This window comes from Somniosus microcephalus, chromosome 30 (genome assembly GCF_052327205.1).
Source record: "Somniosus microcephalus isolate GS21.2 chromosome 30, FLI_Smic_1.0, whole genome shotgun sequence".
Classification (NCBI taxonomy): Eukaryota; Metazoa; Chordata; class Chondrichthyes; order Squaliformes; family Somniosidae; genus Somniosus; species Somniosus microcephalus.
In genome coordinates, this window is record NC_141016.1 from 28,754,924 (window position 1) to 28,778,003 (window position 23,080).

Here is a 23,080-nt window from a genome sequence, read left to right on the forward strand (position 1 = left end):
CAGCACGTTCCCCATAGTCTTGCAGAAAAATTTCCTTTAGGTACTTATACAATGCCCTTTTGAAAGCCGCGATTGAGTCTGCCTCCACCACCCTCTCAGGTAGTGCATTCCAGATCCTAACCACTCACTGCGTAAAAAGTTTTCCCTCATGTCGCTTTGAGGGAAATCATTTGGCCAATCACTTTAAATCTGTGTCCTCTGGTTCTTGACCCTTCCGCCAGAGGGAACAGTTTCTCTCTTTCACGATATGAAAAATTACATAAGATCAATGAAATAGAACAGAATGCTGGCAGCAGAGCCCTGAAGAAAGGGGCTTTTGATGTTTTAAGGGATTGACAATGGCTCCTACCTATTTTGTTTTACATAAAGTCGTGTTCCTAAAACTCACTCCTCCTCGTTGACTGATGTGTTTGCATTGGTGGCTGTGTTCTCAACACTCAGAGAATGATGAGGATCTGAGTGAGGGTAGTGGTCTATCAGGGCCACACAGTTTGCAAACCCATTCAAGCACACGGTGCTGCCTTTACCTGCAACCAAAAAGTGTGACAGGCATCAAAATGAGGTCACATTATTGAAGCAACAGGACTGAGTCCCACTGTCAGTGAGTGGAGATCTGCCAGCTCTGATGCATTGGACAATTCTGCCGTGACTCCCGCCCCGCTCTCAGGCGCCATCTTAGTGCGGGGCAAAAAAAAAAACCCGCCGCACATGCGCACCCGATGGGGGCGAGGCGGTTTTGCCCCGCACTAAGATGGCGACCGGAGTCGGCGGAGAGCGAGTGTGATGGCGGCGCGGTGAGGCCGTGGGGAAAGGAGGCAATCATCTGGCGAGTGGAGAGAGCCCGAGGAAAGCGAGAGCTCGGCACAGCGGGCCTAAGCAGCAGGCCCGAGGATTAGCGCCCGTTTCCAGGTATTCCTAAAACTCACTCGCCCCCCTTTCCATTACCCCAGTCTCACTCACCCCCCCTCTTTCCATTGCCCCAGTCTCACTCACTCCCCTCTTTCCATTACCCCAGTCTCACTCACCCCCCCCTTTCCATTACCCCAGTCTCACTCACTCACCCCCTTTCCATCACCCCAGTCTCACTCACTCACCCCTCTTTCCATTACCCCAGTCTCACTCACACCCCTCTTTCCATTACCCCAGTCTCACTCACACCCCCTTTCCATTACCCCAGTCTCACTCACCCCCTTCTTTCCATTACCCCAGTCTCACTCACTCACCCCCCTTTCCATTACCCCAGTCTCACTCACACACCCCTCTTTCCATTACCCTAGTCTCACTCACTCGCCCCCCTTTCCATTACCCCAGTCTCATTCACTCCCCTCTTTCCATTACCCCAGTCTCACTCACACCCCCTTTCCATTACCCCAGTCTCACTCACACACCCCTCTTTCCATTACCCCAGTCTCACTCACACACCCCTCTTTCCATTACCCCAGTCTCACTCACCCCTCTTTCCATTACCCCAGTCTCACTCACTCACACCCCCTTTCCATTGCCCCAGTCTTACTCACTCTCACCCCCTTTCCATTACCCCAGTCTCACTCACCCCCCCCTTTCCATTACCCCAGTCTCACTCACCCCCCCCTTTCCATTACCCCAGTCTAACTCACCCCCCCCTTTCCATTACCCCAGTCTCACTCACCCCCCCCTTTCCATTACCCCAGTCTCACTCACCCCCCTCTTTCCATTACCCCAGTCTCACTCACCCCCCTCTTTCCATTACCCCAGTCTCACTCACCCCCCTCTTTCCATTACCCCAGTCTCACTCACTCACCCCTCTTTCCATTACCCTAGTCTCACTCACTCACCCCCTTTCCATTGCCCCGTCTCACTCACTCACCCGCCTTTCCATTACCCCAGTCTCACTCACTCGCCTTTCCATTACCCCAGTCTCACTCACTCACCCCCCTTTCCATTGCCCCAGTCTCACTCACCCCCCCTTTCCATTGCCCCAGTCTCACTCACCCCCCCTTTCCATTGCCCCAGTCTCACTCACCCCCCCCTTTCCATTGCCCCAGTCTCACTCACCCCCCCCTTTCCATTGCCCCAGTCTCACTCACTCACCCCCCTTTCCATTGCCCCAGTCTCACTCACTCACCCCCCCCTTTCCATTACCCCAGTCTCACTCACTCACCCCCCTTTCCATTACCCCAGTCTCACTCACTCACCCCCCCCCCTTTCCATTACCCCAGTCTCACTCACTCACCCCCCCTTTCCATTACCCCAGTCTCACTCACTCACCCCCCCTTTCCATTACCCCAGTCTCACTCACTCACCCCCCCCCTTTCCATTACCCCAGTCTCACACCCCCCCCCTTTCCATTGCCCCAGTCTCTCTCCCCCCCCCTCCTTTCCATTGCCCCAGTCTCTCTCCCCCCCCCCCTCCTCCTCCTTTCCATTGCCCCAGTCTCTCTCCCCCCCCCCTCCTCCTCCTTTCCATTGCCCCAGTCTCTCTCCCCCCCCCCCCTCCTCCTTTCCATTGCCCCAGTCTCTCTCCCCCCCCCCTCCTTTCCATTGCCCCAGTCTCTCTCCCCCCCCCTCCTTTCCATTGCCCCAGTCTCTCTCCCCCCCCCTCCTTTCCATTGCCCCAGTCTCTCTCCCCCCCCCCTCCTTTCCATTGCCCCAGTCTCTCTCCCCCCCCTCCTTTCCATTGCCCCAGTCTCTCTCCCCCCCCCCTCCTTTCCATTGCCCCAGTCTCTCTCCCCCCCCCTCCTTTCCATTGCCCCAGTCTCTCTCCCCCCCCCCCTTTCCATTGCCCCAGTCTCACTCCCCCCCTCCTTTCCATTGCCCCAGTCTCACTCCCCCCCCCTCCTTTCCATTGCCCCAGTCTCACTCCCCCCCCTCCTTTCCATTGCCCCAGTCTCACTCCCCCCCCCCCCCTTTCCATTGCCCCAGTCTCACTCACTCACCCCCCTTTCCATTGCCCCAGTCTCACTCACTCACCCCCCTTTCCATTGCCCCAGTCTCACTCACACCCCCTTTCCATTACCCCAGTCTCACTCACACCCCCTTTCCATTACCCCAGTCTCACTCACCCCCTCCCTTTCCATTGCCCCAGTCTCACTCACTCACCCTCTTTCCATTGCCCCAGTCTCACTCACTCACCCCTCCCCTTTCCATTGCCCCAGTCTCACTCACTCACCCCCCCCTTTCCATTGCCCCAGTCTCACTCACTCACCCCCCCCCTTTCCATTGCCCCAGTCTCACTCACTCACCCCCCTTTCCATTACCCCAGTCTCACTCACTCGCCCCCCTTTCCATTACCCCAGTCTCACTCACTCGCCTTTCCATTACCCCAGTCTCACTCACTCACCCCCCTTTCCATTGCCCCAGTCTCACTCACCCCCCCCTTTCCATTGCCCCAGTCTCACTCACCCCCCCTTTCCATTGCCCCAGTCTCACTCACCCCCCCCTTTCCATTGCCCCAGTCTCACTCACCCCCCCCTTTCCATTGCCCCAGTCTCACTCACTCACCCCCCTTTCCATTGCCCCAGTCTCACTCACTCACCCCCCCCTTTCCATTACCCCAGTCTCACTCACTCACCCCCCTTTCCATTACCCCAGTCTCACTCACTCACCCCCCCCCTTTCCATTACCCCAGTCTCACTCACTCACCCCCCCTTTCCATTACCCCAGTCTCACTCACTCACCCCCCCTTTCCATTACCCCAGTCTCACTCACTCACCCCCCCTTTCCATTACCCCAGTCTCACTCACTCACCCCCCCTTTCCATTGCCCCAGTCTCTCTCCCCCCCCCTCCTTTCCATTGCCCCAGTCTCTCTCCCCCCCCCCCTCCTTTCCATTGCCCCAGTCTCTCTCCCCCCCCCCCTCCTTTCCATTGCCCCAGTCTCTCTCCCCCCCCCTCCTTTCCATTGCCCCAGTCTCTCTCCCCCCCCCTCCTTTCCATTGCCCCAGTCTCTCTCCCCCCCCCCCTCCTTTCCATTGCCCCAGTCTCTCTCCCCCCCTCCTTTCCATTGCCCCAGTCTCTCTCCCCCCCCCCCCCTTTCCATTGCCCCAGTCTCACTCCCCCCCTCCTTTCCATTGCCCCAGTCTCACTCCCCCCCCTCCTTTCCATTGCCCCAGTCTCACTCCCCCCCCTCCTTTCCATTGCCCCAGTCTCACTCCCCCCCCCCTTTCCATTGCCCCAGTCTCACTCACTCACCCCCCTTTCCATTGCCCCAGTCTCACTCACACCCCCTTTCCATTACCCCAGTCTCACTCACACCCCCTTTCCATTACCCCAGTCTCACTCACCCCCTCCCTTTCCATTGCCCCAGTCTCACTCACTCACCCTCTTTCCATTGCCCCAGTCTCACTCACTCACCCCTCCCCTTTCCATTGCCCCGTCTCACTCACTCACCCCCCCCTTTCCATTGCCCCAGTCTCACTCACTCACCCCTCCCCTTTCCATTGCCCCGTCTCACTCACTCATCCCCCCCCCTTTCCATTGCCCCAGTCTCACTCACTCACCCCCCCCTTTCCATTGCCCCAGTCTCACTCACTCACCCCCCCCTTTCCATTGCCCCAGTCTCACTCACTCACCCCCCTTTCCATTACCCCAGTCTCACTCACTCGCCCCCCTTTCCATTACCCCAGTCTCACTCACTCGCCCCCCTTTCCATTACCCCAGTCTCTCACTCGCCCCCCCTTTCCATTACCCCAGTCTCACTCACTCGCCCCCCTTTCCATTACCCCAGTCTCACTCACTCGCCCCCCCCTTTCCATTACCCCAGTCTCACTCACTCATCCCTCTTTTCATTACCCCAGTCTCGCTCACCCACTTTTCATTAGCCCACTCCAGAGACTTGAACACATAAAGCTAGGCTGACACTCCAGTGCAGTAATGAGGGAGAGCCGTACTGTCGGAGGCGCCGTCTTTTGGATGAGACGTTAAACTGAGGCCCCGTCTGCCCCCTCGTGGATGTAAAAGATCCCATGGCACTATTTTGAAGAAGAGCAGGGGAGTTATCCCTGGAGTCCTGGCCAATATTTATCCCTCAATCAACAGAACAGAAACAGATTATCTGGTCATTATCACATTGCTGTTTGTGGGAGCTTGCTGTGTGCAAATTGGCTGTCGTGTTTCCTACATTACAACAATGACTACACTTCAAAAGTACTTCATTGGTTGTATAGTGCTTTGGGACGTCCTGATGTTGTAAAAGGCGCTATCTAAAAGCATATCTTTCTTTCAACCCCTTTTCATTACCCTTTTTTCACACTCCCCTTTTTTCAGTGTTCCCTTTTTGTAACAAGCTGAATTTTTGGGGGTATCTACGTCCATACGAACAATGATGGACAGGGAAAGCTGCCAAACCCAGCTTGTCCCCCACAAATGCAATGCCTTGTGCCTCACAATATATACACACTCCACCCCACCCAAGACCATGTGACCTGGGAGAGACGCAAAAACGAATTTAAACCCAGGCCAATTTGGGAAAATAAAATCAGAGAAATTCCTCTCCAACCCATCTCGGCGATCGAAACTAGTCCAGGAGATCACTCTGGCCCTGATTTCCCTGCAGTACTCCCCCTTCTGTAAGAGGTGATCTCCGCCCCAGCCAGAAACAGGTCCAGCTCTCGCTTGAAGGAATTCAGCGAACCGGCGTCAACCGCACAAGACGGCACCCTGTTCCACAGGTCCACTATTCTCTGGGAAAAGAACCACCTCCTGACCATCTAACCTCGATCTGGCCTTGTATAACTTAAACATGTGACCCTGATCCTCCCTAACCTATTTAATTGGAACAAACTGTCTACACAAACACAATCTATTCCCTCCAACATCTTATAAATCTCGATCAAATCACCCCTAAGTCAACGCTTCTCTAAAGTGTAGAGTCCCAGATCTTGGATCTGTCACCCAGATCTGTATGGCTGAGACTTCTAAAATGGAAAGTTTGCATCAAGAGGTCTTTCTGAACCCCCCCTTCCCCCAGTGGGATAGAATCTGTTTCCCATCGTGCTGTAACCTCTGACGCTGTCATGATCCTGCTGGTGTCTGGGAGGCTGTGAAATATGGCGCTTAGAAAAACACCCCAAGGTGCTTCAGAGAGGTGCCAGAAATGTTCTGGAATGTGCCAACTGTGGTCAGTACCGGCATGGTTCAGCTTCACGCTGTGGACTGTATTTTACATTCCCTGCTAGCCTTTTTGAAGCATGTAATTTAGGGTGCGTTTACCCTGCAACTTTAGGGTCTTTGCTTTCCGCTCCATGGCTGCGCTGGAGCTACAGTGTCCTGACCTGGCTTTAGGATCAGACTCCCTGAAAGAGCTCGTCCAGCACCACTTGGTTTGATAATGCATGGAATGTGACTCCACTGCGGTATCAAACTGCAGACAGTTTTCTATGGTTGATAGTTTATATATTCATAGAATTCACAGAGATGAGGAGGAATTTCTTCACCCAGAGAGTGGTGAACCTGTGGAATTCTCTACCACAGAAGGCAGTTGAGGCCAAGTCATTAAATATATTCAAGAAGGGGTTAAATATATTTCTTGAGGCTAAAGGGATCAAGGGATATGGGGAGAAGGCAGGGACAGGGTACTGAATTTGGATGATCAGCCATGATCTCATTGAATGGCGGAGCAGGCTCGAGGGGCCGAATGGCCTACTCCTGCTCCTATCTTCTATGTTTCTACGGTCATGACTTCATCCATTCGGTTTCCTGATTGATGTGGTTTTTGGAACTGATTTGTTCCTTTTTATTCAGTTTGCAGAGCTGCGATGTCTGAGAAAGGTCCCAGTGGAGCCGCTGGCAACCCCAGCGGGATTAGACCTGTCGTTACGGTGGGCAGGGGTCTGCCAGGCCGACGGAGTTCTGCCGCCGTTACTCCAGGCCGCCTGCCTTCCATCCGCTCGCGGGATCTAACTCTGGGAGGAATGAAAAAGGTCAGTTGCGTTGAATGAGTGTTTGGGTCGGGCGCTGGTCCGCCCGTTTTTCCGGTGTTAAAGTGGGTCCCCCCGTTGCAGGACTTTGGCGGAGGTAAAAAAGAAAGACACCGATTTCTGGAAATCTGGAATAAAAACGGGATTACAAAGCGGGCCAGTCAGCATCTGTAGAGAGAAAAGAGATTTGCGTTCTGGCTGTTGCGCATTTTTCTCTTTCAGACACTGACTGATCTTCAGGAAACTTTGTGCTATCCGGCACCGACGGGACCGAGCTGTTGCCGTCCCATCAAAACTGCCGGACAAACCAGCGCTAATGTTAAAACATACGGAGATTTTAAGCTCTGTATCTGGCAACAAACCCTGTTGCTTAGCAACAGCTTCTAAACAGTCGGCCATACCTTGCAAGCGTCTCTGTAGCTTAGCAACAGCTTCAGCGAGACCTTGCAGAGCCTGACTGGTGAAAAAAAAAAAGCAACGAAAAGAAAAAAAACCTAACGAAACGGCTGCTGATTTTTGCCGGTGGCTCGAGCATTCCGGACAGTTAACCTCCGGATAAACCAAAGTTTCCTGTATTATGCATTTGCTGCATTGTCTGTTTTTATTTCAGGCTTCCAGCACTCGCAGTCAGTTTCCATTGTTGGAAATCACTGGGCTGAGACTGAAACATGCAGCAAGGTTTCAGTGAGAGCTGGACTGTGACTGATGAAGTGCCGCACTGCAACACCCCAAAAGCTGGATTGGGAGACACTGCGGAGACTTGTGCAAACTGCACCTCTTTATAAAGTGCAGTAAATTTTTTATCAGCGGTTAGTACTCCCGCCTCTGAATCAGAAGGTCGTGGGTTCAAGCCCCGCTCCAGAGACCCGAGTGCAAAATCTAGGCTGACACTCCAGTGCAGTGCTGAGGGAGTGCCGCACTGTCGGAGGTGCCGTCTTTTGGATGAGACGTTAAACCGAGGGCCCCGTCTGCCCCCTCAGGTGGACGCAAAAGATCCCATGGCACTATTCGAAGAGGAGCAGGGGAGTTCTCCCCAGTGTCCTGGCCAATATTTATCCCTCATTTAACATCGCTAAAAGAGATTATCTGATCATTATCACATTGCTGTTTGTGGGAGCTTGCTGTGCACAAATGTGCTGCCGTGTTTAAACATATATCTACATTGAAAGAAATTATTTATGTAGTGCCTTATCATGTTGTCAAAACGGCAGTTTCGCATTAGGAAGTGAGTTGACTGTTATATCAGCAAAACCTATGTGCTTCATTGGCCCAGATGTCTTTTGAACGCTGTTTATCTCACCTTGGAATCATCAAGTTTTATAATGAAAAAGGATGAGAAGAGTGAAATTGCAGAGCACCTGTTCGGTGAGCTGCGCTGTGCCTGTTTGCCCCTCCTTTTATTCTGGAGTTGGGCATCCGTTCTTTTTTAAGGTGAATTTTCGAAGGTTTGTTACCATTGCTGATGGCGTTTCTCTGGCCCACCAACTCTCCTATTTCGGTTTCTGTAACGGAACGGTACACTTCAATTTAAGTTGGCAGGAGAATTGCTGGCAATTGTGACTCTGCCAGTAACAATCTGCCATGTGAAATTTATACAAAAATAAATTTCTAAGCATTGACACGCTACACGGTGCTCCTCCGTACTCCATCTGGACTCATTTATAATTTGCCGTGGCTAGTGGAACAAATGCAACCTGGCCACGTCTAGGCGGTGTGTGGTACAGTGACACCCTGTACCTCAACTGGACATGGGGCTGCTGGGTTAGTAGTCCACCGGTTACCCTTATTTTAAAGAAAACATACATTTCTCCAATGGCGTAGTGGGTCAATGCACCAACAGGTGTAGTGCCAAGACCAGCAGGTCCCAATTTTAACCCTTCGTCTGTCCAGCGCTGGCTGAGTCAGCGGTTGATGGCTCTGTACTCCTGGGCTAGGAAGGAGACTAACCAGTCAGGGTTTCCACTTCCGATCGCGATCCGGTAATGGCTGTGGAAGTCTATTGAGGACAGGATTAGGCTGGGCTGTAATGCCCTACAAAGTTGAATTATCTGACGATGTCTGGTTGCAAATGAGCTTAGGCAGTGGAATGTCTTATTTTTTGTGCTGAATAATAAGAACAGTTTGGTCCAGAATTTGGCTAGAATGAGGAATGACCATTTATGGAAGGATTGGGAAGGGCAGCACGGTGGCATAGTGGTTAGCACTGTTGCCTCACAGCGCCAGGGACCCGGGTTCGAATCTGGCCTCGGGCGACTGTCTGTGTGGAGTTTGCACATTCTCCCCGTGTTTGCGTGGGTTTCCTCCGGGTGCTCCGGTTTCCTCCCACAGTCCAAAGATGTGCGGGTTAGGTTGATTGGCTATGATAAATTGACTCTTAGTGTTAGGGGGATTAAATACGTGGGGTTACGGGGGTGGGATGTGTGTTGGTGTAGGGGTTACGGGGATCAGGTGGGATATGTGTCGGTGCAGGCTCGATGGGCTGAAATGGCCTCTATCTGCACTGTGGGGTTTCTGTGATTCTGTGATTTCTGTGAATTCCATACAATTAGAATGATTGAAGAGAGGTTTGGGCCAACAAGGGTTTCCAGCATCTTAAGACTAAACTAGTCCTCTTTAACTCTAAAAGCCACCGAAATGACCAAAGAATAACAACTGCAAAAAAACAAGCAATGGGACATTGGTTGCTGATGTCTTCACCGCCATCTTCAATCTGTCATTGGCCCAGGCAGTAGTCCCTACATGTTTCAAGACCACTACCATTATTCCTGTGCCAAAGCAAACGGCTGTGACGTGTTTGAACGACTATCGACCTGTCGCACTCACACCCATCATAATGAAGTGTTTCGAGAGACTGGCCCTGGCTCACATCAAAGCCAGTGTTCCCGCCTCTCTTGACCAACACCAGTTTGCCTATCGTGCAAACAGATTAATGGAGGATGCAATCACAACTGCTCTACACTCTGCATTGAATCACTTAGACGGTAAAGAGACCTACATCAGAATGCTGTTCATAGACTACAGCTCAGCATTCAACACTCGTCCCCAACAAGCTGGCCACCAAACTCCACACTCTTGGCCTGAACACTTCCCTTTGCAACTGGACCCTGGACTTCCTAACAAACAGACCCCAGTCTATCAAATTAGGTAACCACACCTTCCCGCCCCCCCCCCCCCCCCCCCTGACCCTGAACACGGGGGCCCCACAAGGATGTGTGCTGAGCCCCCTCCTCTACTCCCTCTTCACCCACGACTGTGTGGCTGTTCATGGTTCCAACACCATCATCAAGTTTGCGGATGATACCACGGTGGTAGGCCAGATCACCAACAACGATGAGTCAGCCTACAGGGAGGAGGTCCAGCATCTCGTGAAGTGGTGCGCCGATAACAACCTGGCCCTTAACATCAAGAAAACCAAGGAAATCATTGTGGACTTCAGGAAGTCTAAAGGCGGAAGTCACACCCCCATCCACATCCATGGGGCTGTGGTGGAAAGGGTGGACAGCTTTAAGTTCCTCGGAGTCCACATCACGGAAGACCTCTCCTGGTCTCTCAATACCTCCTCCTTGGTGAAGAAGGCCCAGCAGCGCCTATATTTCCTAAGGAGGCTGAAGTGATGTAACCTGTCACCCCTGATCCTCTCTAACTTTTACCGCTGCACAATAGAGAGCATCCTGACGAACTGTATCACAGTATGGTACGGCAGCTGTAGCTCCTATGACCGGAAAGCCCTGCAGCGGGTAGTCAAAACTGCCCAACGCATTACCGGCACCCGGCTACCGACCATAGAGAACATCTACCAGAAACGCTGTTTACGGAGGTCACGGTCCATCATCAAAGACCCTACCCACCCCAGCCACAGCCTGTTCGCGCCCCTGCCATCTGGGAGACGCTACAGATGCATTCGCACCCGAACGACCAGATTTAGGAACAGCTTCTTTCCCAGGGCTGTCATCCTACTGAACTCCACAAATAAACTCTTAAAGCCTGCACATCTGCCAATGCACTTTATTATGGTTATGCTAATGTATTACAAGCCAAATGAATGTTGAATGTTTAAATGTCTTAATCTAAATGTACACTCTCGGGAGCCGCAAGCCGACATTTCGTTGTACTGCACTTGTGCACTAACAATGACAATAAAGTTGATTATTATTATTATGTGACCTGTGAGTAATAAATGATATTCTCTCTTACAGAAAACGTTCACGCCGAACATCATCAGCAGGAAGGTTAAAGAAGAGTGAGTATTCTTTTGCTATGAGGAATTTGTGAGACAGTTCTGGTTTTGGTACTCCATTTTGTGGTAATTGCAAGATATCAGCTGGATGAGTCATTGACCAGAACTGGGAACTCAAGTGCAGAAAGGTGGGTGTGGGTCAGTGAACATGCCTTCCTCTTGTTGAGTACCTGCTCATACACTTCTCCAGGGAGTTACGATCAGAGGCTGTTAGCTTCTTACAGGGATGGAGGATGAGTCATCCTCGTACATCCATTACGAGGAGCTAGGTACCTTCTTGTGTGCCTGACTTCCCTGGTGGACTAGTGCTTGTGAAGTTTTCAGCACCATTCATTGCCAGTGTGATTCCCCAAAGAGACTCATTTCCACATTTTGAAATGATTTGAAAGAAATGGATATTAGAGATCAGAGAGAGAGAGAGTGCAGTTCAGGCTTCTAATTCACTGGATGAATAGCAATGAGGTATTGACTCCATCTGTATAAGCAGACTGGAGAATTTCTCGATATACTCGGGTCTAACTCGGCTTCTATGATCTTTCTATTGTAAATCTATAAACATGAAACTTCTGCATTTCAGTCAATATAATAACTTGTGTTCTAGTACAGTGGAATGCCAGGTGTGTGAGATTTTCAACTACAGGAAACTTTGTGCTATCCGGCACCGACTGGACCGAGCTGCTGCCGTTCCCTCAAAACTGCCGGACACTCCAGCGCTAATGTTGAAACATACGGAGATTTTCAGCTCCGTGTGAATCAACAAACCCTGTTGCTTAGCAACAGCTAAACAGTCGGCAAGCGTCTCTGTAGCGTCTCTAGCTGAAGCTGTTGCTTAGCTACAGACCTTGCAGAGCTTGACTGTTGAGAGAAAAAAGCAACGAAAAGAAACAAAACGGCTCCTGATTTTTGCCGGTGGCTCGAGCTTGCCGGACATTTAGCCTCCGGATAACACACAGTTTCCTGTATGTCCACTTGGAGTGTGAAAAACACCCAGCGGTATCATTCTAGACCGTGCCCTTCCAAACTTGGGCTGTATAGAGAGCGCACTTTGAGCTGGGTAACACTGGTGCGGACAGGACTAACACTGGAGGTGGGAGCAGTTTGAGGGGATGAATTAAGAGCATCAGAACATGAAGCGTGTTCGCTTAAGTTAAACTTTTCCTATAATCTGTTGCTACCACGACTGTAAATAAGGCCAGTGAGAACATGGGTATTTGGAAGCTGAAATTAACGTCAGCGTGAGATTATGTTCGATCACATAGTCTTATCTTCTATCTATCTATCTATCTATCTATAAAACGGATACATCTGTCTGTCTGTCCTCCGGTGTGCGTCTGTCCGGCTATGCACTCGAAAGTTACAGAGCGTACCTACGCGTGCGTTACGTCAAAAGAAAGCTTACCATTCCAAAACGGTCGTAAGCGTATTTACGTTTCAGCCGGACAAAAATTGCGCCCGCGGTATCCAAAAAAGGTTCAACATTCCGCTCATTAGCATCTCATTAGCGATAGAGTGACGTCGAGGTCGACCAATCGTACGCCGGGTTCCTGGCGCGTGCGGGCGGGCCCTCCTACAGTCGAGTGACTGGACGATTGACCAATCCTACGCTTTGGTGACCTGACGGTCGACCAATCGGTGCATGTGTGGGCGGGCCTTATCGTTCTGAACCGAGGTGAGTAGCCGCCATCTTGCTTCCATTCTTTTTCCCGCTTTCTGCGTCTTTCTTTTCAAATATACATTTCCAGCAAAAAAAATTGCTTTTATTAAATTGTTTTTTAAAAAACTTAATTCATTTGTAAATATTTTCTCTAACCTGAAGATTCTTTTTCCTACCTTTCCCCGTTTTTGTAAGGCCTCAGAACCTAGGCCTCAAAGCCTGGGCCTCTCCTGCCCAGCCACGCCCGAGCTAGGTAATTGTCCCACGGCTTCTGCTAAGCTCCCCCCCCCGCCCCCCGCCGGTGTCACGTTACCCGGGGCAACGGCGTCAGCCACGAGGGTCATGGGACATACAAAGGGTGCACGCGCAGCAGGAGCAGCTGAGACGCGGCGTCTCTCTCTGTTCCCCGCTTGGGGGGGGCGGGGCTCTCGGGAGTTCGGATCTCGGGTGGGGCTTGGAGAGCGGGAAGGGTTACCCCGGCAACCGGGCCCGCCAGCTGTCTCTCTCAGCCGCAATCGGCGGTCTTGAAGCCAGCTCGGGAGGGTGGGGCTCCGGAGAGCGGGAGGGCAGGGCTCGGGACATGGGGGGCGGGGCTCGGGACATGGGGGGCGGGGCTCGGGACATGGGGGGCGGGGCTCGGGACATGGGGGGCGGGGCTCGGGACATGGGGGGCGGGGCTCGCAACATCGGGGGCGGGGCTCGCAACATCGGGAGATCGGGGGCGGGACGTCGGGGGGGTGGGACATCGGGGGACGGGACATCGGGGGATGGGAGATCGGGGGGCGGGGCTCGGGGACTCCCCCCTCTCCCCCGCCCCTGCTCCCCTTCCTCCTCCTCCCCCCTCCACCCCCCCTCCCTTCTCCCCCCTTCCCCCCTCCCCCTTCCCTCCCTTCCCCCTCCCCCCATTCCCCCCTTTTTCCTCCCCTCCCTTTCCCCCCCTCCCTTCCCTCCTCCCCTCCCTTCCCCTTCCCCCCTCCCTTCCCCCCTCCCTTCCCCCCTCCCTTCCCCCCTCCCTTCCCCCCTCCCTTCCCCCCTCCCTTCCCCCCTCCCTTCCCCCCTCCCTTCCCCCCTCCCTTCCCTCCTCCCCTCCCCCTTCCCTCCTCCCCTCCCCTTCCCCCCCTCCCCTCCCTTCCCCCCCCCCTCCCCTCCCCCCCTCCCCTCCCCCCCCTCCCCTCCCCCCCCTCCCCTCCCCCCCCTCCCCTCCCCCCCTCCCCTCCCCCCCCTCCCCTCCCCCCCCTCCCCTCCCCCCCCTCCCCTCCCCCCCCTCCCCTCCCCTCCCTTCCCCCCCTCCCTTCCCCCCCCTCCCTTCCCCCCCCTCCCTTCCCCCCCCTCCCTTCCCCCCCCTCCCTTCCCCCCCCTCCCTTCCCCCCCCTCCCTTCCCCCCCCTCCCTTCCCCCCCCTCCCTTCCCCCCCCTCCCTTCCCCCCCCTCCCTTCCCCCCCCTCCCTTCCCCCCCCTCCCTTCCCCCCCCTCCCTTCCCCCCCCTCCCTTCTCCCCCCCCTCCCTTCTCCCCCCCCTCCCCTCCCCCCCTCCCCTCCCCCCCTCCCTTCCCCCCCCTCCCTTCCCCCCCCTCCCTTCCCCCCCCTCCCTTCCCCCCCCTCCCTTCCCCCCCCTCCCTTCCCCCCCCTCCCTTCCCCCCCCTCCCTTCCCCCCCCTCCCTTCCCCCCCCTCCCTTCCCCCCCCTCCCTTCCCCCCCCTCCCTTCCCCCCCCTCCCTTCCCCCCCTCCCTTCCCCCCCCTCCCTTCCCCCCCCTCCCTTCCCCCCCCTCCCTTCCCCCCCCCTCCCTTCCCCCCCCTCCCTTTCCCCCCCTCCCTCCCCCCCCTCCCTTTTCCCCCTCCCCTCCCCTTTTCCCCCCAGTCGCGCGCTCTCTTCCCCCCCCCCCCCCCAGGCGCGCTCTCTCTTCCCCCCCCCCCCCCCCGTCGCGCTCTCTCTTTCCCCCCCCCCCCCCCCCCCAGTCGCTCTCTCTCTTCCCCCCAGTCGCGCTCTCTCTTTCCCCCCCCCCAGTCGCGCTCGCTCTCTCCTCCAACAACAACATGCCCTCAAAAGACCCTCGGCACCGCCGGGCACTCCAACTAGTTTGTATATGTATTGGATTCTTTTAGCTTACCTAGTTTCTGAATTTCCTCCTGTGCTTACTCCTTTTTTTATTTATACGTTCTCGGGATGTGGGCGCCGCTGGCAAGGCCAGCATTTATTGCCCATCCCTAATTGCCCTCATGAAGGTGGTGGTGGTGAGCTGCCTTGTTGTGAAGGTACTCCCACAGTGCGGTTTGGTGCAACTGAATGGCTTGCTGGGCCATTTCAGAGGCTAGTTAGGAGTCAACCACATTGCTGTGGGTCTGGAGTCACATATAAGCCAGACCGGGTAAGGACGGCAGATTTCCTTCCCTAAAGACATTGACCCAGAAATTCGGGTCTCCACGGGTGAGTACGCGCTGGGTACTCACCCGTAGGCCCAATGGAAGTGCCGGTTTCGTGCATGCGCGGGAAACCGGAACTTCCGTTCCCTTAAAGGAAAGGGTTCAGAGGTCGAACGCGTACGCCGGAGAGGCAGCGTGTGCGCATGGAACTTACGTTTTTTTTGCAGGTTTCTCCGGGAGGGTAAGTCTCCAACAGTTACACATGTAAAAAGCAGGCGCAAGGCCTGCTTTTAACAAGGTAAGTGGTGAATTAATTAAAATTAAAACATTTTTTCCACAGGTTTATTATTTTTAAATACTTTAAAGAAAGGTAAGTTTCTTTTTAGCCCTGTTAGAAAATGTAATTAACTTTTTCAAAAATTTAAATTATTGTTTAAAATAGTTATTTTATGTAATTTATAGTTATTTTAAAAATGTGATTTAAAAAAAATGTATTTGAGGTTTTAGTGATGTTTTGGGGCTTATAGTATTTATAGGTTTGACAGCACTTCCTGTCAAACTTATGAATGAAGCATTCCCTGCTACCATTGGCTCTCCATGGCCCACGTGATCCCAGGGGACGCTTCGAACTAACTGCGCCCCTGGGATACGCAAGCACTGCGTGCCGGCAGCTGGAGGAGGCCCAGGATTGGAACCCCACACAGACCCACAGCTCAACGGCAGGCGCGCTAGGTAAGTGCAGGTCGGGGGCTTGCACCCGCGGGAAGCCTCCGACCCGAATTTCTGGGCCAATAGTGAACCAGGGTGGGTTTTTACGGCAATCCAGTAGCTTCATAGTCACCATTACTAATACGAGCTTTTTAATTCCAAATTTATTTAATTAACTGGATTTAAACTCCACAGCTGCCGTGGTGGGATTTGAATCATTAGCCCAAGCCTCTGGATTACTAGTCAAGTAACATAATCACTATGCTACCGTAACCCTATCTTCTCCTCCAGTGATGTGTTGGCATTACATGAAAGGCACACATCCCAAGCCCAGAGGATAGTGGGATGCTAAAGGTGTGATCGATCACATCTTGCCAACCTACTAACTGACATTTCATTTTCAAGCTAACGGTGTGCTTTTGATTTTGAGTTGCTGACTAATGGGGAGCTGATTTGCGTCTTGTAAAGAGGTCTTTATTTTTCTTCTATTACAGACCAAAGGAGGAAGATGCATCTCAGAGGAAAGAGAAGAGCGAGCGAGACAGAGATCGGCAAAGAGATGCACGGGGGCGGGGTAGAGGCAGACCTGAGACAATTCAGTCCCACTCCATTTTTGAGCAGGGACCTGCTGAAATGATGAAAAAAAGGGGTGAGGAATGAGGAGAGAAATGCATGTGGCGTCTTACATTCTCATGGCTTTTCCACTTCTATTCATAGAATCTTGCAGCACAGAAGGAGGCCATTCGGCCCATCAAGTCTGTGCCGGCTCTATCGAAGAGCAATCCAGTTAGTCCCACTCCCCCGCTCTTTCCCCATATCCCTGCAATTTTTTCTCCAAGTATTTATCCAGTTCCCCTTTTGAATCTGTACCCACCGCCCTATCAGGCAGCGCATTCCAAATCCTAACCACTCCTTGCCTAAGGAAGTTTTTCCTCATGTCGCCTCTGGTTCTTTTGCCAATCACCTTAAATCTGGGCCCTCTGGTTATCGACCCTTCAGCCATTGGAAACAGTTTCTCTTTATTTACTCTATCTAAACCCTCCATGCCTGTGCCTTCCTTTCTTTGTATTTCTGTACCACAGTACACTGCAATACAGTACAGAGACTGACTATTAGCTCATATCTATTTATACGTGTTTTGCATGGGGCTCTGCTAGATCTGGCATTATGTACAAGCAGCTGACCGATCCTTTACATGGAGTCCAAATAGAATGGCATCAAATTGAGTGGTCATGGTAGATACAATAAAAATGGAGGTTGGTATGGTGTGGATCGTGGCATCAGGATATAACCGGGAAGATTGAGTGTTGGGCACCACTGAATGTGGCAAGTATTTAATGACTCAAATGGTGACTGGACCCAGAGGCAGGGTTGTGATTTTAATTTAATTTTCTTTTCACATGTTGGTTTGATTTTTTTTTTTGGTAGGTCTGGATTGTTTGTCGAGTCTGCTGCCAAAAGGCCATGCGGGCTGTGCCCAGGCCTCCACTGCTGTGCGGGCTGTGCCCAGGCCTCCACTGCTGTGCGACGCAGGAGCTGGCACCAGGCAGAACGTGGCCGCGCGTTTGTTTCCCCTCCATCCATGGGACGATATCCCGGCGCCTCCCTGGCTGAGGTGCTCAGGAATGGAAGTTAGAATCATAGAAATTTATGCCACAGAAGGAGGCCATTCGGCCCATCGTGTCTGCGCCGGTCGAAGAAGAGCTACCCAGCCTAATCCCATTTTCCAGCTCTTGGTCCATAGCCTTGCAGATTACAGCACTTCAAGTGCATATCCAAGTACTTTTTAAATGTGATAAGGGTTTCTGCCTCTCCCACCCTTTCGGGCAGTGAGTTCCAGACCCCCACCACCCTCTGGGTGAAAAAACTTCTCCTCAACTCCCCTCTAATCCTTCTACCAATGACTTTAAATCTATGCCCCCTGGTTATTGACCTCTCTGCTAAAGGAAATTGGTCCTTCCTATCCACTCTATCTCAGCCCTTCATAATTTTATACACCTCAATTAAATCTCCCCTCAGCCTCCTCTGTTCCAAAGAAAACAACCCCAGCCGATCCAATCTTTCCTCACAGCTAAAATTCCCCAGTCCTGGCAACATCCCTGTAAATCTACCCTGTACCCCCTCTAGTGCAATTACAGGAAACTCTCGTTTAAACGGCACCTAAATATCCGGAATTCGCTATTAACCGGCAAAATTCTCACTCCGAAAACAACACCTCAATAACCGGCAATGTTGCCGAGTCCGAGTCTCCCGCGGTGGCCGAGTTAGTCAGTGGGGGTAGTTCTCCAAACTGCCACTACTCGGCTTCTTGGCGCAGTCGGAACACCTCAATCCCCCTGTAACAGGAGTCTGACTCTCCCGCGCTGCCGGTAGTCTCTTCTGATCCGCCATTTTACAGGGGTACTGTGTGTCTCCCACGCTGCTGGCAGTCATTGCATTGCATTGCATTACCCTCAACTGGCAGTACTGTACTTAATCAAGCATCTTCCACCATCCATTTAACACAACATTCTGTAGGTGAGTACCCAATTACTGGATACTGCACATTTCTTGATTTTTAAAAATTTTTCTTTGTTTAAAAATAGCCTCGGTAGATAACCCTCTCCGTCATCCGGAATTTTTGATCAACCGGCAACACGGCGGTGCCGGATACCAAAGAGTTTCCTGTACATCTTTCCTGTAATGTGGTGACCAGAACTGCACGCAGTATTCTAGCTGTGGTCTAGTGTTTTATACAGTTCGAGCCTAACCCCTCTGCTCTTATTCTATGCCTAAGGTAACGGAGTGCGGAATCGAATTGCCCTCCCATTCGACGATACTGAGCATTCGCTTTTGTTCTCCCCTTTGCCCTTTCACTTATCTTTAATCTTTATAACATCCCATTCAGAGTTGCTATTTTTCCCCTGATAATGCACCAAGTTGCGCCATTTTGTTTATTTGTACCTAAGTCAACATTTGCAGACTGTTATCTGGATCTTTAAAGATTGTTGTTAAAGGAACCATTCGGGTTAAGATTCCATCATTGATCGGTTTTGACTTGAATTCATCGTTAGGAGAGCAGCGCTCAAGATTTAACAGCTGTCCGTTCAGCGGAAGCATGTGGGTTTGCCCAGTAATCCACACTGCTGTGGGAAGCCAGGAGTTTCCCCATGGAAGCGACAGAACATTCCAGGGAAGTGTCGCCCAGAGTTTTGTGTTCCCCCCCCACCCACCCCGCTGTGATTTTGGGTGACTTTTAGTGAGGTCTGGGAACAATTAATTGTCAGCGTTCGTGGCCAGAGATAGCAAGATGATACCAAAGGGAGCTCGCCATCACTGCCACTACCCAACCCCATCCTCGAATAATCTGTGCGGGTGCGAAGGACAGTTAAGTTGTTACAGGGTGTTAACCATGTCCACTTGTTCCTGTTGCTCTTTATATATCTGACATTCACCTGTGCTGCACAGCTGGTTGGGATTCTTCCGTCGACATGAAGGAGTTTGGAACGTCCCCGATTATTAACATAAAGAAAGAAAAGCGGGAGTCGGAGGAGGAAACCAAACAGATTCTCCGCATGCTGGACCGGGACGATGTAAGCAGTGGCTGAGGGATTTGTGTAATGCTTTCCAAGTGGCGTAGACTGGGGCTGTGGAACCGTCTTTAACTTAGACACTGAAGTGGGACGTGGGGATGGAAGGAAGGTTAATTTAAAGGAAAATGTAAGTGCGAGTGTCTCGTTGGCAGCAGCTAAACCGTAGGGACCAGGAAGGTCCAGGATTGGTGCTGTTAGCTGATCACCTTCTCGGGCGGCAGTGGAAGCTCAGCAGTTGGCCTTAGTGTCCTGGGAGAGAGAAAGCAACAGTTAACTGAGTTTGGGAGTCGTGATTGCTATCTAGTGACCAATGTTCCCTGTAATTTTTTTGGGTGCGCGGGCCCTTTAACCGGCGCTGCAGCCCATTTGATTTTTTGCGCATGCGCAGTTATTTACATTGAAACGTCGGTGAGCGGCCCGTACAGGACCTCCATACCGCTGTGCTGCTTAGTGGGAATGTTGCTAGTGACCACCTCAATCTCTTTTCCCCCCCCCCCCCCCCCCCCCCGGCCAGACATGCGTGTGTGGACATCAGCAGAGGGCTGGGATCAGGCTCAGTTCTGATGTCCCATTGGTAGAATACCCTGCTGACGCTCACCATTGAGGCCCTCGCTTAAACGAGACACAGCAAGCGTACCTGTGGAACCCCACCACAGCAAGAGCTTGTGCCTGTCAGCGGGGACGGCTTGGAGTTATATCGGTGTGGGATGGGAAGGGCAGCGCTCCAGGGGTCCCACGCAGCCGGTGTGCCGGCTTTTAAATTGAAAAAACGCGCATGTGCAGATTGTGCAGTGTTAAAGGGGCCGCGAGGCCCCAAAATAAAAATTACAGGGAGCATTGGCGGGGAGTACAAAGTGGGGCACCATAGGGTTCGGTGTTGGGACTGACATGAATCAGTCATTCATGAAAGAAAGACTTATGAAATAATACTGAGCGGCCTACGGGTGGCACTGTCCAGGGAGAGTATAAATACTCGGGCACGGGCCCAGCTTGCGCAGGACATTCTTAACAGGAACTAGTGAAGGACACAACTAGACCTCCATGTTGTAAAACAGTTGATTAAAGCTTTGTTTAACGCTTAGACCAAGTGCCTAGTAGTTTTCTTACGTCAGCGACCATCACTCTTTCGAATTTACATCAATAACTTGGATTCAGGAACTCCATGCAAACTGGTCAAAATTACATACAATACGAAGTGACGGTCAGCACAGACCAGAGATTTGAGTCTGGGACCATCTGTTCGGTTGTGCATTGTGAATTCCTTTTCTACTTGAGTCGTTCGGAGCTCATTTATTCAATTTTTTGTCCATATAAATGAAACGTTATTTGTGCCCATTCCACTGAATGCTTTTCTTTTTGTGTGTGTCTGTAGTTTATTGATGACCCTGGTTTGAAAAATGATGCTCGGAACATGCCTGTCCAGCTTCCACTGGCGCAGTCAGGCTGGCTCTTCAAGGAGGAGATGGAGGACGAGGAGATGAAACCAGCGCTGCCGGCCAGGGAGGAGAAGATGGAGGTGGATCTCTCTTCTGTGAAAGGTGTGAGTGCGTGTGACAACACATGCTGCTGTTGGGGCAGGGACAGGTTAATGTAGAATCATAGAATGGTTACAGCACCGAAGGAGGCCATTCGGCCTGTCGGGCTTGTGCTGGCTCTCTGCAAGAGCACTTCAGCTAGCCCCACTCCCCCGCCCTTTCCCCGTAGACCTGCAATTTTTTTTCCTTCAGGTACTTAGCCAATACCCTTTTGAAAGCCATGATTGAATCTGCCTCCATCACCCTTTCAGGCAGTTCATTTCAGATCCTAACCACTCGCTGCGTAAAAAAGTTTTCCCTCATGTCGCCTTTGGTTCTTCTGCCAATCACCTTAAATCTGTGTCCTTTGGTTCTTGACCCTTCAGCCAAAGGGAACAGTTTCTCTCTGTCTAGACCCCTCATGATTTTGAACACCTCTATCAAATCTCCTCTCAACCTTCTCTACTCCAAGGAGAACAACCCCAGCTTCTCCAGTCTGTCCACATAACTGAAGTCTCTCATCCCTGGAACCATTCTTGTAAATCTTTTCTGCACTCTCTCTAAGGCCTACACATCCTTCCTAAAGTATGGTGCCCAGAATTGGACACAATACTCCAGTTGAGGCCAAACCAGTGTTTTATAAAGTTTCATCATAACTTCCTTGCTTTTGTACTCTATACCTCTATTCATGAAGCCCAGGATCCTGTATGCTTTTTAACCGCTTTCTCAACCTGCCCTGCCACCTTCAACGATTTGTGCACATATACCCCCAGGTCTCTCTGTTCGTGCACCCTCTTTAGAATTGTACCTTTAGTTTATTATTGCCTCTCTTCGTTCTTCCTATCACTTTGCATTTTTCTGTGTTAAAATTTATCTGCCACGTGTCCGCCCATTCCACCAGCCTGGCTATGTCTTCCTGAAGTCTATCACTATCCTCCTCACTGTTCACTATACTTCCAAGTTTTGTCATCTGCAAATTTTGAAATTGTGCCCTGTGCACCCAAGTCCAAATCATTAATATATATCAAGAAAAGTAGTGGTTCTAGTACTGACCCCTGGGGAACACCACTCTATACCACCCTCCAGTCCGATAAACAACTGTTCACCACTACTCTCTGTTTCCTCTCACTTTGCTGGCAAGCCTATTATGTGGCACTTTATCAAACGCCTTTTGGAAGTCCATGTTCACCACATCAACCGCATTGCCCTCATCAACCCTCTCTGTTACCTCATCAAAAAACTCGATCAAGTTAGTTAACCACGATTTGCCTTTAACAAATTCGTGCTGGCTTTCCTTAATTAATCCACACTCGTCCAAGTAACTGTTAATTTTGTCCCGGATTATCAATTCTAAAAGCTTCCCCACTACCGAGGTTAAACTGACTGGCCTGTAGTTGCTGGGTTTATCTTTACACCCTTTTTGAACAAGGCTGTAACATTTGCAATTCTCCAGTCCTCTGGCACCACCCTCGTATCTAAGGAGGATTGGAAAATTATGGCCAGTACCTCTGCAATTTCCATTTTACTTCCCTCAACATCCTAGGATGCATCCCATCCGGTCCTGGTGACTTGTCTACTTTAAGTACAGCCAGCCTTTCTAGTTCCTCCTCTTTATCAATTTTTATCCCTTCCAATATCTCAACTACCTCCTCCTTCATTATGACTTTGGTAGAATCTTCTTCTTTGGTAAAGACAGATGCAAAGTACTCATTTAGTACCTCAGCCATGCCCTCTGCCTCCATTTTGGTCCCTAATCAGCCCCACCCCCCCTCTTACTACCCATTTATTATTTATATGCCTATAGAAGACTTTTGGATTCCCTTTTATGTTAGCTGCCAATCTATTCTCATACTCTTTGCCCCTCATTCCTTTTTTCACTTCCCCCTGAACTTTCTATATTCAGCCTGGTTCTCACATACGCCCCTTTTTTTTCTACTTCATCTTACTCTCTATCTCTTTCGTGATCCAGGGAGCTCTGACTTTGGTTGCCCTACCTTTCCTCCTTGTGGGAATGTACCTCGACTGTACCCGAACCATCTCCTCTTAAAGGCAGCCCATTGTTTGATTACAGTTTTGCCTGCCAATCTGAGAGAGTAAATCCACTTGGAGGCCAGAACTGTCTGGTACAGTGTGTTAGGCACCG

At 51.6% G+C, this 23,080-nt stretch overlaps 1 protein-coding gene across 1 annotated transcript in view; it reads left to right on the forward strand.

Moving 5' to 3' along the window:
* The first annotated feature begins 718 nt into the window (after positions 1–718).
* polr3d (polymerase (RNA) III (DNA directed) polypeptide D) overlaps positions 719–23,080 on the forward strand; it is a 28,007-nt gene continuing 5,645 nt past the window's right edge. Inside the window, exons 1-6 of the mRNA XM_085971290.1 lie at positions 719–909; positions 6,718–6,896; positions 11,090–11,133; positions 16,346–16,500; positions 19,299–19,423; positions 20,796–20,961. Coding sequence (XP_085827416.1) covers positions 6,732–6,896; positions 11,090–11,133; positions 16,346–16,500; positions 19,299–19,423; positions 20,796–20,961 — 655 coding nt within the window. The 5' untranslated portion in view covers positions 719–909; positions 6,718–6,731. The remainder of the gene's footprint in view (positions 910–6,717; positions 6,897–11,089; positions 11,134–16,345; positions 16,501–19,298; positions 19,424–20,795; positions 20,962–23,080) is intronic.